This window comes from Macaca fascicularis, chromosome 3 (assembly GCF_037993035.2).
Source record: "Macaca fascicularis isolate 582-1 chromosome 3, T2T-MFA8v1.1".
Classification (NCBI taxonomy): Eukaryota; Metazoa; Chordata; class Mammalia; order Primates; family Cercopithecidae; genus Macaca; species Macaca fascicularis.
In genome coordinates this window covers 171,380,362-171,394,846 of record NC_088377.1, presented here as the reverse complement: position 1 = coordinate 171,394,846, position 14,485 = coordinate 171,380,362, and the positions used below count along the sequence as shown (strand labels likewise).

General features: G+C 41.2%; 1 protein-coding gene across 2 annotated transcripts in view; it reads left to right on the top strand.

The window, feature by feature from the left end:
* UBE2H (ubiquitin conjugating enzyme E2 H) overlaps window positions 1–14,485 on the top strand; it is a 120,835-nt gene that overhangs the window by 57,724 nt on the left and 48,626 nt on the right. For both annotated transcript variants that reach the window (XM_045388365.2, XM_045388364.2), the window contains exons 2-3: window positions 10,847–10,923; window positions 12,104–12,178. In XM_045388365.2, the coding sequence (XP_045244300.1) occupies window positions 10,847–10,923; window positions 12,104–12,178 (152 nt within the window). The remainder of the gene's footprint in view (window positions 1–10,846; window positions 10,924–12,103; window positions 12,179–14,485) is intronic.

The following is a 14,485-nucleotide window of genomic DNA, read 5'->3' as shown; positions in this document are numbered from 1 at the left end:
ACTTGGGACTTCTGCACAGCATGTCAGACGCACAGCTCATTGTTTGCCTCCAGGCCTACAGTTAACCAGGAAATATTTTTGTTGTCTAATTATTTTATAATTTCCTGAGAGCAGAAAAAGTGGATTTTGATTAAGTACCAGATGTCTTTTAAGGTCCTGCCTTCTAAAAGTTTTCCAAAAAGTCTTCAAAACAATTTTTCTAGATTTGGAATTTCATTGTGGACCTGTTAATGTCTCTGAAGTGTCTCATGTCTTGAGAACTTTGTAGGACTTTATTCTCTGCAGTTCAATCCAAGTTTGCAGATTTTAAACTGAATGCTTGACTAGCTGATAGTTATTTGACAGTGAGTGTCAATCTTTCCATAGAAGTAGGATGTGCTTTGAGAAAAGAAGTTAAAAAAATGATGGGGATGGGCCAGGCACGGTGGCTCAGGCCTGTAATCCCAGCACTTCGGGAGGCTGAGGCCGGTGGATCACCTGAGCTCAGGAGTTCGAGACCAGCCTATCCAACATGGTGAAACCCCATCTCTACTAAAAATACAAAAAATTAGCTGGGCATGGTGGTGCGTGCCTGTAATCCCAGCTACTCGGGAGGCTGAGGTAAGAGAATCACTTGAACCCGGGAGGCGGAGGTTGTGTAATTGCAGTATTTTGGGAGGCCGAGGCGTGCGGATCACCTGAGGTCAGGAGTTCAAGACCAGCCTGGCCAACATGATGAAATACAAAAATCTAAAAATACAAAAATTAGCCGTGCGTGGTGGCAGGCACCTGTAATCCCCGCTACTTGGGAGGCTGAGGCAGGAGAATCGCTTGAACCTGGGAGACGGAGGTTGCAGTGAGCCGAGACCACACCATTGCACTCTAGCCTGGGTGACAAGAGCGAAACTCCGTCTTTAAAAAATATATATATATATGTATGTATATAAAAAATCACTTCATCTGTCTGAGAGGCTAAAATTGTATTAAGGTCTCAGACTGACAACTTCATTCATGTGTTCATCTTATTTTTAACTTTATTTAAATTTATTTATTTTTAAGTGACAGAGTCTATCTTTGTCACCCAGGCTGGAGTTCAGTAATGTCATCATAGCCTGCTACAGCCTCAAACTCTTGGGCTCCAGCAGTCCTCCTGCCTCAGCCTCCAGAGTAGCTGGGACTACAGGCTTGTACCACCCTGCCCAGCTAATTTTTTGGTATTTTTTGTAGAGATGGGGGTCTCACTATGTTGCCCATGCTGGTCTCTAACTTGACTCCTGGGCTCATGTAGTCCTCCCCTGTCAGCCTCCCAGGGGCTATAAGCACGTACCACCGTGCCTGGCTAATGTTTAAAAATTTTATTTTTGTAGAGACTGGGTTTTGTTATGTTGCCCAGGCTGGTCTCAGACTCCTGGCCTCAAGCGATCTTTCTTCCCTTGCTTCCCAAAGTGCTGGGATTATAGGTGTGAGCCACTACACCTGGTCTCATGTTCATTTATAGTCTACTATTTGCTGGGTACTCTTCTGTGAACAAAATAAGCAATTCCTGCTCTTATGGAGCTTGCACTGCAGTAGGAGATATAAGTAAAATATATAGTATATTGCATGGTGGGAATGTTAGGAGTATGTGGTTGTAAATAGGATATCCCAGAAGGCCTCACTGAGAGGGAGACATTGGAGCACATATGCTTTGTTTACACTTAGACATTTAGAGCTTGATTTAGAGATTAGAAGATTGATTTGGAGATCCAAGTTTTTGATTTCTCATGAAAATTAGACACTGTAGCAACATTAGCGCTTTCTACTGGCTCTGCCAGGTCTATTCAGCTGTGAAGGCCTGTGAGGGCTCTGTTTAATGTCCCATAATTCCTGTGGCTGTTACCTTAGTTGAGGCTTTGAATATTTCTTTTCTACTCTTTTGCTTTAACTTTGTTTATTCCCACCTTCAGCCACTCCTACACACCACAGTTGGGTTATCTTTGTAAAGCATAGGTAGATGCACTGTGCATGGAATACTGTTACCCTGTTTGCCAGATAAAATCCACACTTCAGAGCCCTCCGTAATCTGGTCTTGGCGTACTTTCTAGTATTCCCTGGGGTCCAGTATCAAAATAAAAATGTATTGTTCTCATTTTCCTGAATCAGTGCTATACTAAATCTTCGCATTAAATTCCTTCTCCCACCTCGACGTGTCCAAATCACACTCTGTTTAGGACATTTTGTAAATCCTTGCCTTCCAAAGCAGACCATCCCTATCCCTCCCTCCGGGCTAGAAGAAATCTCTCCTACTCTAAGCTATAGTAGTACTTTATGCAAACTCTTTCTGTACTTGTTAATGAACAGATCTCATGTTCACTTGCTAGACTTCAAACTTCCGGAAGGCAGTCTCTGTGTAAGATGAGTTTTTGTGGCTGGGCATGGTGGCTCAAGCCTATAATCCTAGCACTTTGGGAGGCTGACGTGAGCGGATCACTTGAGGTCAGGAGTTCAAGACCAGCCTGGCCAATGTGGTGAAACTCCATCTCTACTAAAAATACAAAAATTAGCCAAGCATGGTGGTGCAATCCTGGAATCCCAGCTACTCGGGAGGCTGAGGCAGGAGAATGGCTTGAACCTGGGAGGCAGAGGTTGCAGTGAGCCAAGATCTGGCCACTGCACTCGAGCCTGGGCGACAGAGCCAGACTCCGTCTTAAAAAAAAAAAAAAAAGACAGGATCTTGCTATGTTGCCCAGGCTGGTCTCTTAACTCCTGGGCTCAAACAATCCTCCCACAAACAATCCCTCCTAAAGTGCGAGGATGGCAGGCGTGAGCCACTGCAATGGTCCCTAATTCTTTATACATATGGATTTCATCATGGATAGAAGCCACTTCCCATTGTCTTTTCTCTATGCTACTTTTTTTTTCTCTTTACTTAGCAAACCTTTCCCAAGATATGCTCATTTTCTGAATAGCTTTTATTTCTGCCATTCAATTTCTCTTTTGAATAAAAGGCTTCCCCCTCTTCATTTGAAGAACATTAAAAACCCTTAAAATTTTTTCAACTTCTTATTTCAATCAGGGGCCTTTCTGTTGGACATGACCATTTTTCCTTGTAGTTTCAGAGCATATCTTTGGTTAGGATGTTGCCCAGAGGCTGTTTGTCATGGATATACAGACACATGCTTGTCTTTCTTCCATGTGATTGAATTTTTCATAGACATCCTTACGAAGCCACTTGAACTTATTTCCTTCAGAATGTTAGCTGTTGATTTACTGTCTTGGCAGAGTATGCTTCTCTTTCAATGTAAAGTCTTTGTTTTTTTGGTTTTTGGTTTTGTTTGTTTTTTGAGACGGAGTTTCACTCTTGTTGCCCAGGCTGGAATGCAATGGCGTGGTCTCGACTCACCGTAACCTCCGCCTCCCGAGTAGCTGGGATTACAGGCATGTGTCACAATGCCTGGCTAATTTTGTATTTTTAGTAGAGACGGGGTTTCTTCGTGCTAGTCAGGCTGGTCTCAAACTCCCGACCTCAGGTGATCCACCTGCTTCGGCCTCCCAGAGTGCTGGGATTACAGGTGTGAGCCACCATGCCCAGCCAGTCTTTGCTTTCTTAAATACTGGATCACTTGCTATTTTTTGTCTTCTTCAAACTGTTATATTTCAGGAAAACTTAGATTGTTTCATAAATGTTCAAGAGAGGCCGGGCACGGGCCTCATTAATAGTATCACCTTTGGCTGGGCGTGGTGGCTCACGCCTGTAATCCCAATGCTTTGGGAGGCTGAGGCAGGTGGATCACGAGGTCAGGAGTTCAAGACCAGCCTGACAGGGTTTCACCATGTTGGTCTCTACTAAAAATACAAAAATTAGCCGGGCGTGGTGGTGCACATCTGTAATCCCAGCTACTTGGGAGACTGAAGCAGGAGAATCACTTGAACCTACAAGGCAGAGATTATGGTGAGCTGAGATCGCGCCACTACACTCCAGCCTGGGTGACAGATCAAGACTCCGTCTCAAAAAAAAAAAAAAAAAATTCAAGAGAGCGCTAGTAGGTAAATTCTAATTCTAGTTCTTGTTCTTAGCTCTAGTAGCTAAGCTTTATGTCTCCACAAGGCTAAACTTTTGATGATAACTATGTTATTAGGTTTTTTTTTTTTTTTTTTTTTTTTTTTGAGACGGAGTCTCGCTCTGTCGCCCAGGCTGGAGTGCAGTGGCGCTATCTCGGCTCACTGCAAGCTCCGCCTCCCGGGTTTACGCCATTCTCCTGCCTCAGCCTCCCGAGTAGCTGGGACTACAGGTGCCCGCCACCTCGCCCGGCTAATTTTTTTGTATTTTTAGTAGAGACGGGGTTTCATTGTGTTAGCCAGGATGGTCTCCATCTCCTGACCTCGTGATCCGCCCGTCTCGGCCTCCCAAAGTGCTGGGATTACAGGCTTGAGCCACCGCGCCTGGCCGTTATTAGGTTTTTAAAGAACTTTTACTGTATTATGGAAAACTTAAAAATAGCGAGAACAGTGTAACAGATTACCATGTGCCACTGGGACTCGATCATTAACGTGGGATTCAATCATTAACATTGCCGGCCCACTACTGTTTTTCTATACCTCTCCTACTCACACTAGCAAATCCTAGATACATTTTTCTTAGTAAATATTTCCATTTATGTCTCTAAAAGAGAAGGATTCCTTATAAACATATCCCCGCAAAGCACTATTTTTGTGATACTTACATATTAATGGATTAACAGACGTATCTTTTTTTTTTACCAAAAAAGAAAAAAGAAAAAGAACCAAACCAGGTAGTGAAAGTTGCCAAGTTTCTTCAGCTTTCCTAGTGTGATTCTTCTCCAGGAGAGAGAGAGGTGGGTCTGAACACAGAAATCCACATGGCTTGCTTCTGCCCTCTGCACAGAAGCACATTCTTTATGCCAGGGCCTCGTTCCTTTCCACACAGCTCAAGGAGGGCACCCTTTTATTTTATGAACACGTTATCAGTAAGTTTAGGTCTCTGAATGGTCCCTGAATCCTTGGTCCTTGACCTGCTATTGTCAATCCTAAGGCCCAGACTTTGCCTTTGGCTTCCTTTCTGGAAAATTTCAGAACTGTATAAAAATCGCTTGTAAAACTCTGATAGACATATTTTGCCAAGAATATCATTTATCTCTTGACAGTTTGGCATTTGCCTTTAAATATTAGATTGTGTAATCATAATGGCATTCAGGGAAAATAATGTGAGTGGTGGCACTTCAAAAAGTGAAATGGACTTGGGTTCTTGGGAATGTTAATCATTATTCTACACAAAATGGTGATACCCCTTAGTAGTTAAATGCTAAGTGGGTATAAAGCAGTATTTGTGAATAAGATCAAAAAGGTGAGTATAAAATGTGATTTATGGGTTTATTTAATGAGTTTTTACCAGAACAGTGTATGAAGGATATTTTATATTTTTAAGCTGTGAAACAGAGAAAGTAATGAGGAATCTTCTAGTGAGTCCCACCAGTCTCCCAGCCTGACCAGCACGTCCAGAAATAGATCATTATTTTTGTCATTTTATCCTGCCTTCTTACTGCCTTCCTTGCCCTTGCAGCAGAGAGGAGAAAGAAACTCGTGGTCTCTCCCATAAATACACATGGTAACAGCAGAGAAGTAATTATTATATTTTTTGTGGCAAGTCATTCATTCAGTGGTGATGGAATGGCTTATTTTTAATGCAGTGTTTTTCTTTAGACTAAACCTAAATTCTTTTTTCTATCTCCTTTAGTGTCTGTACCATTCCAAGGCAGCATAAAGTTAGCATAGCTTCTCATTTTACCAGTTTGGTAAAAGTTTTAAAGGTTTAGTTCAGTTTGCTTTTGGGTTTTCATATGAGGTAGACTATGAGAACTCTTTATGATGTGATATATAAAAACAATCCCATTGTATCTGGCATGTGGGCTGTACTGGGGATCATGGGAAAGAGAAGGCTTGGAGAATCTTCTTTATAAAATAGATATAAGTTTGCACTAAATTCCAAACAAACCGCAAAATGGAAGGAACCTCGTTTTTTTTTTTGTTGTTGTTTTTTTTTGTTTGTTTGTTTGTTTTTTTTTGAGACGGAGTCTCGCTCTGTCGCCCAGGCTGGAGTGCAGTGGCGCGATCTCGGCTCACTGCAAGCTCCGCCTCCTGGGTTCACGCCATTCTCCTGCCTCAGCCTCCCGAGTAGCTGGGACTACAGGCGCCCACAACCGCGCCCGGCTAATTTTTTTGTATTTTTAGTAGAGACGGGGTTTCACCGTGGTCTCGATCTCCTGACCTTGTGATCCGCCCGCCTCGGCCTCCCAAAGTGCTGGGATTACAGGCGTGAGCCACCGCGCCTGGCCAGGAACCTCGTTTTATCACATCCAGGTAAAGGATAGAAAAGGTGTCTTCAGTTTTCCCAGAAGTGACATGCACGAGGACAACTCGTAATTTTAAATGATTAAAAGTAATTGCTGTAGATCAGTGTCATTCATAGCAAATTAGTTCTTATCGATGGAGAATGCTGCATCTGTGGATTTTTATGTTATAAAATTAGTTTAAGACTTCTTTTGTTAAAGTCGTTTAATCTTCTGCACTACTCCGTTCTTTCATTATCCTTGTCAGTTTTAAGGGCTGGAATATCTTTGTACAACTAAATTCAGTTGACTTCTTCTGGATACCCAAGTTGAACAGACACATATGTTAGTGGAGCTCTGGTTGGAAAGGGCCCTAGTAGACATTACTAGTAGCCTACTGCATATGGTTTGTGGGTTTTGGTTTTTTTTTTTTTTTTTTTTTTTTTTTTTAAAGAGAAGTTCTCACTCTGTCTCTCAGGCTGGAGTGGAGTGGTACAATCATAATTTATTGCAACCTCAAACTCCTAGGCTCAAACAATCCTCCTGCCTTAGGCCTTCCAAAGTGCTGGGATTATAGGTATGAGCCAGTGCAGCCAGCCACCTATTGTGTAAATGGCTTATAAGTCATTTCACCTGGCTAGGCATGGTGGCTCACGCCTATAATCCCAACACTCTGGGAAGCCAAGGTGGGAGGATCACTTGAGCCCAGGAGTTCAAGACCAGCGTGGGCAAAGAGAGAGACCCTGTCTCTACAAAAACTAAAAAAAATTAGCTTGGTGTGATGGTGCCCGCTGTAGTCCCAGCTAGGGGGAAGTAGAGGTGGGAGGATCACTGGGAGGTAGAGACTGCAGTGAGCCATGATCATGTTACTGCACTCCAGCCTGAATGAGAGTGAGACTCTTATCTCAAAAAAAAAAAAAAAGTAACAGTAATTCATTGAACCAGTTTCTTATTGATAAATGTTTAGACTGTTTCCATTTTTAAACTTCAAATATTCCAGTAAACATATACGCAGATTTATCAGAAACATGTATTTATGTAAACTTTTTTTTTTTTTTTTTTTTGAGATGGAGTTTCACTCTTTGTTGCCCAGGCTGGAGTACAGTGGTGCGATCTCGGCTCACTGCAGCCTCCACCTCCTGGGTTCAAGTGATTCTCCTGTCTCAGGCACCCGCTACCACACCTGGCTAATTTTTGTATTTTTAGTAGAGATGGGGTTTCACCATGTTGGCCAGGCTGGTCTTGAACTCCTGACCTCAGGTGATCCACCCGCCTCGGCCTCCCAAAGTGCTGGGATTACAAGCGTGAGCCACCACGCCCGACCTTCTGTAAACTTTTTATTAAAGAATAACATATATACAAAAAGTACAGAATTTTTATTCTTTTCTTTCTTTATTTTTTTGAGACAGAGTCACACTCTGTCACCCAGGCTGGACTGCAGTGGTGCAATTTCGGCTCACTGCAACCTCTGCCTCCTGGGTTCAAGCGATTCTCCTGCTTCAGCCTCCTGAGTTGCTGGGATTATAGGTGCACACCACCACACCTGGCTAATTTTTGTAGAGAAATTATTTCTGTAATTCATTGATGAAATCTGTAAAACCCATACATTTATGTGTATCAAATTCATTCTTTTTTCTTTTTTTTTTTTTTAAGTTACATTTTGTTTGAGATGGAGTCTCACTCTGTTGCCCAGGCTGGAGTACAGTGGTGCAATCTCAGCTCACTGCAACTTCTGCCTTCCGGATTCAAGTGATTCTCCTGTTTCAGCCTCCTGAATAGCTGGGACTACGGGCACCCGCCACCACGCCCAGCTAATTTTTATATTTTTAGTAGAGACAGAGTATCACCAATGTTGGCCAGGCTGGGCTCAAACTCCTGCTCTCAAGTGATCCGCCTGCCTTGGCCCCGCAGACTGCTGGGAGTACAGGTGTGAGCCACTATGCCCAGTCTATTTTTCTTTTTTAATGCTTTGTAATTTTCTTTTGGGTGACTATACTACAGCTTATTCTTTTTGCCATTGATGAACATTTGGATTGTCTCCCATTTTTGGATGTTACAAATAGTCCTGTGAACATTCTTAAACATGGGTTTCGGTGAATGTAACTATCCATATGTATTGGGCGTATCTCCGGGAGTAGCACTGACACGCATAGGGTATGCATATGTGCAGGTTTAGGTACTGCCAACAGTTTTTCAAAGTGGGTGAAACCATATCACACTCCCACCAGCAGTGTCTGACTATTTTTAAAAAATAACTTCATATAAGTGAAATTTGAATAGAAGAGTAAATTCATTTTAAGTTTTGGAATATAGTGCTGGATTTGTCCTCAGAAGTACTAATTCATAGTCCACTGAACACTGGATTTTATCCAGCTCTTCTGTTGTTTTCATTGTTTATAATGAAAAAGTATCTTTTTAAACTTCTTTAATGAGTTGGACTTTTTTATACTTCAGTTTTACCCATTTCAGTTTTCTTGACTTGGATGTTCTGGCCTTTTCTTTCTTGGGGTATTTGTATTTTTTTCTTACTGCTTTGTAGTAACTTATTTTAAAAACCCACGTTTTTGTCTTCCTAGTTTGTCTTTTGTCTTTTACAGTATAGAAGTGTTTTCCATGTCTGTTTTCTTTAAGGGCTGTATTATTGAGATTTAATTTTATTTTAACTGGATTTGCTTTTTTTTTTTTTTAACCTGACACAAGGGTGCTTTTTTAAAAAACTTTAAAAATTTTAAACATGTTATACTTTTACTTATTACATTAACTTTAACTTTGGAGTATTTTGCAGGATGTCAGAGGGTGACTGGTCAGAGTACGCATGCATGTGTCATTTGACCAAGCAAGAAATAAAGCCAATTTTCCTATGTGGACAGTATTGAATCCTTTCAGTGTGCATGTTTCAAAGGTAGTTAGTTATCATTTAGAAAAGAATTAGATCAAATTAGCCTAAACTGAACTATATTTAAATACCTCTTGTGGATACTATTCAGGGCTCTTGAGCAAGGACTTTACCAGAATTACACCTGACGTCTTGCAGTCAGTTCTGTGTCCCGTTGGACACAGTCTTGGAGTGCCATATATTTAATTTCAGATCTTTAAAAATATTTATTCTCTATGAGATTATTAAAACTTTTTAAATGTTTCTATTTTGTGTAACAGTATATAATTTGCACTGCTAATGGAGAAATATGAGACCAGTCTATCATGTTTTCCTTTTTAATGTTACAGTGGGATTTGAGAGCTTCCCAAAGCCTCTGTCACCTAAAATTCCAACTGAGAGAATCATTTTTGGATTTTACCACAAAGCAGATATATGGAACAGATTTTAAACCAGTAGTCCTCTCTTCTAATATGGATTAATTTGGTTTCTAGAATTGAATCTTAGCACCTTAAAGGGGCAAGGATCTCAGGGGTAGGTAAGTTTTAGAGGAAGGGAGCACAGCCATGTTACCCCTCTGTGATTAGAGTCCTGGAGCATACCAAACCTTGAGGCAAGTCTGAAGAAGGTGGAGTTTGGGGGGCGGTGAAAACAAATGCTCTGAATGAGATCTGAAAAAATTTTTTTTGTTTTGTTGGTCTTTTGCATTTGGCAGTACTGCTTGTGGCAAGGTTGTATCATTAACTGTGTTGATTATTCCATAAGCCAAGGAGACAATTGTAGGACCTCTCTTTAGTAAATCCCTCGTTTTAGGAGCATAGCATTTCCAGTGTAGGGGAATTTGTATTTTGGTGAACATTTGAATTTGACTAAAGGGAATACTGGGTTTATATGACAGGCTTATTAGGGATAGATTGAGGAGGAGAGGGTAGAAAGGGAGAGAAGAGCTAAAATTAAGCACGTGTTTTTCTTGTATATTTTTTATTTTATTTTTGAGACTGAGTCTCACCCTATCACCCAGGCTGGAGTGCAGTGGTGCGATCTTGGCTCACTGCAACCTCCGCCTCCCAAGTTCAAGCAGTCCTCCTGCCGCAGCATCCCGAGTAGCTGGGACTACAGGCATGCACCACCACCCCTGGGTAATTTTTGTGTTTTTTAGTAGAGATGGGGTTTTGCCATATTAGCCAGGCTGGTCTCGAACTCCTGATCTCAGGTGATCCACCCACCTCTGCCTCCTAAAGTGTTGGGATTATAGGCATGAGCTGCTGCGTCTGGCCAGTTTTTTATGTATGCAGGCAAAATGCAGTCTTACACATTTTACATGTTTAACCTGTCTAATCCTCACAGGAATCCTATGAAATGCTGTTTTCCCAATTTGCAAAGAGAAAACGAAGACTCAGGGAATAAATTGGCATTATTTTGGCTAGGCTCAAAAACTCAGTAAATGGCAGTCCTGGGATTTGAACGGCAGTCTCTGAATCCAAAGCTCATGTGTATTCTTCTCACAAGAGTATATAGCCTCCTAAACTACCAGAATTATTATGTATATTTTATCAATGTCCTGCCAAATTTTGGTAACACTTTAAGTGGCATATCCCGGGGGTGTTATTGGTAATTCTGCCAGGTACTGTAAAGCCTGTGTAATTTCCTTTACCATCCACCTTAGCATTGAGAGTAAACATGAGGTTACGATCCTGGGAGGACTCAATGAATTTGTAGTGAAGTTTTATGGACCACAAGGAAGTAAGTACATGTGTTGGTATGTGTTCTTCTATTACAGTCTTTTACTCTATTTCTTAATGAATATCAGAGACAGATGGTAGCATGCATAGTTTCTGAAAAGCAAGTTTAGTTGGACTCTGGAACCAGTGAGGAAATATTTCTCTTATCACAATTACTTGATATACAGTCGTCCCTTGATATCTGCAGGGGATTGGTTCCAGGACCACTTCATGCCAAAATTCACGGATGCTCAAGTCCCTATATAAGATGACATAGAATTTGCATGTAACCTGCACATATCCTCCCATGTTCTTTAAATCGTCTCTAGATTACTTGTAATACCTAACACAATACAAATGTTATGTAAATAGTTGTTATACTATATTTTATTTATTTTTTAAGTGAAGGAGTCACACTCTGTCACCCAGACTGGAGTGCAGTGGCACGATCGTGGCTCACTGCAACCTCCACTTCCTGGGTTCAAGCAATTCTCCTGCCTCAGCCTCCCGAGTAGCTGGTACTACAGGTGCCCAGCTCATTTTTGTATTTTAGTACAGACAGGGTTTCACCATGTTGGCCAGGCTGGTCTCGAACTCCTAACCTCAGGTGAGCCACCACACTTGGCCTTTTTTGTATTTTTTTGTGTTATTTTTAATTGTATTGTTTTTTATTATTGTTTGGATTTTTTTCTTGAATATTTTTTATCTGTGATTGGTTGAATCCAGGAGTGTGGAACCTGCAGATATAGAAGGCCGACTGTAGTTTTCTCTTTATATGACAGTACTAGACATGAGTTGTAAATTCTGGGTTTTGTTATGGATGGCCACATAGATGGTTTCCAGGAAATGTTTTTTGTTGTTTTCTTTTTGTCCTTGGAGGGGGGATGAATATGGGGTTTATTGAGATATGAGGGAAAGTAACATGGCTATTACTTACCAAATAATTGAATAGTGTTTAGTACTTTTGAAGAATCAAGTAAATTGCAGGAGAGAATGAATCTGTTTATTTTTTAACTCTGGATCTTCCCAAGAAAAGTATCTTAATCTGAACATGATGCACCTACTGATTGTAATAGATTCCTGACTCTTGAAGGAATTAATTTGGAAGGTTTTCAGATTAGGGGATAATGTTTAATTTACACTCAGATTTATTTTCTAATTTGGAGACGCAGTTCTGATGAACATTTTTACTTTTATTTCAGCACCATATGAAGGCGGAGTATGGAAAGTTAGAGTGGACCTACCTGATAAATACCCTTTCAAATCTCCATCTATAGGTATGTGACTACTTGGTTTTTCTCCTTAGAGAGTTTTGAAATCTAAGGGGAAAAAAATCCTGCATTTCAGGGGAGATAATTCCAGAAATGGCTACCTAATTGAATTTTTCCTTTTTTGGCTTTGGTTAATTAACCAGTGACTTTTGGGGGGAACTTCTATAGTGTGTTAGAAGACATTTAAATATACCCTTTGCATAATTATAATGACCATTACTTTAGATTTTTGTCTTTCAATGTCAGATTAAACCAGCTTTCAGGCCCCACTGTCCTTTAAGCTGTTAGCAGGAAAATAATAAACATATCTTAAGTCTAATTTTGAATGCCAGATTGCAAGAATGAATGTTATATAGTACGTGTTTTAATCCTATCATTTTCAGAAATCCTCCCTAGATCCTACTTTGCTTTTTTGTTCACTCCAACTCTGGGTACCTTACAATTAAATGACCCTTTGCAGTCTTCCCACCTCCAGTCTTTTCAGCCCCCTAAACAGCAGAAGAAAGAGTAGAAACCTCAGTGGAGTTGTACAAAGAGGTACTTTCTCCTCACCTTCATCTCCCTTTAGCTTAATGGGTGATGTTATTTACCTGTCACCCCATTAAGGCACTCAGTGACAGATCTATCTGATTGAAGGTTGACACCTTTAAATATTTGGAGACTGTAGAATGGTAGTAATTTCGTTAATTTAAACCAACTTTTCTTTTTTTGCTTCACTTTATACATGTCTTTAAAGTATTATAAAATATTGACCAATTTTAAGTAAGAACAATAAAATTGTAATATATTGAGCATTCTCTGACAGACTAAGCCTCATGTTCAGAATTGCCAGAGTTCAAACATTTTGCTACTGCTTTGGGCTGTCGGCTGCCTTTTTTTTCTTTTTTTTCTTTTTTTTTTTTTTTGAGACAGAGTCTTGCTCTGTCGCCTGGGCTGGAGTGAGTGGCACGACCTCAGCTCACTGCAAGCTCTGCCTCCCGGGTTCACACCATTCTCCTGCTTCAGCCTCCCGAGTAGCTGGGACTACAGGTACCCCCCACCACACCCGGCTAATTTTTTGTATTTTTAGTAGAGACGGGGTTTCACCGTGTTAGCCAGCATGGTCTTGATCTCCTGACCTCGTGATCCGCCCACCTCGGCCTCCCAAAGTGCTGGGATTACAGGCGTGAGCCACTGCGCCCAGCTGCTGTGGGCTGTCTTAAGAAGTAATGCCCGATCTCAGGCCGGGCGCGGTGGCTCAAGCCTGTAATCCCAGCACTTTGGGAGGCCGAGACGGGTGGATCACGAGGTCAGGAGATCGAGACCATCCTGGCTAACACGGTGAAACCCCGTCTCTACTAAAAAATACAAAAAACTAGCCGGGCGAGGTGGCGGGCGCCTGTAGTCCCAGCTACTCGGCGCCTGTAGTCCCAGCTACTCGGGAGGCTGAGGCAGGAGAATGGCGTAAACCCGGGAGGCGGAGCTTACAGTGAGCTGAGATCCGGCCACTGTACTCCAGCCTGGGCGGCAGAGCGAGACTCCGTCTCAAAAAAAAAAAAAAAAAAAAAGAAGTAATGCCCGATCTCCTGGAGTCTAGACCACCCCTCACTACACTCCTACTCCTAACCAATTGAATCAGAAATTTATTTCTTGCTACAGGGGCCTCTAAGTTTCAGCATTGTGAATGGTAAAGTGGGACTGGAGCTGTGAGGTGTTGAGCCTTTGAGACAACCCCCGAGCACATCTGACTTAGCACCTGTATAGGTGTAGAAACGTATATGCCTGTACACCCTCTCCTTTTGAGAGGGCTTTTCTGTTGTGTTGGTGGTTCCCTGTCCCCAGTTTATTCATCTTCTAACTTTAGGGTGTTTCTGTCTATTCACCGATTTAAAACTCTTATGCTGTTTAGTGATATGAATTTAAAGCCTTTATAGAAGTCCAAACCATGCAAGTTCATTCAGATACATTTCATAAATACCTGCTTACCTAAAGGCTAAAAACTGGCATGCGAAGTCTGGTTTTGTTAACCCCACATTCCTAGTCAGGAAGAAAACAATAGAGCTTGTTGAAACTAACAGTGAACTTATGCAATTTCACATCCTGTAGAAATGTAGTTATTTCTCAGACCTTATATTAATGTATTTTTCTAGGTAATATGATTATCTCATCATAACTTTCTAGTTAATAATGTCTAAACTTTAGATGTTGCTTATTTATTAACTAATGACACAAAAAGCCTGCATGCTTTCTTAAATTAATGATGCAATATGAAATTTGGTTTGGACAAATGACTCAGCTAATTTAACTTCTTCATAATTTTTTCTTTTGCCTTTC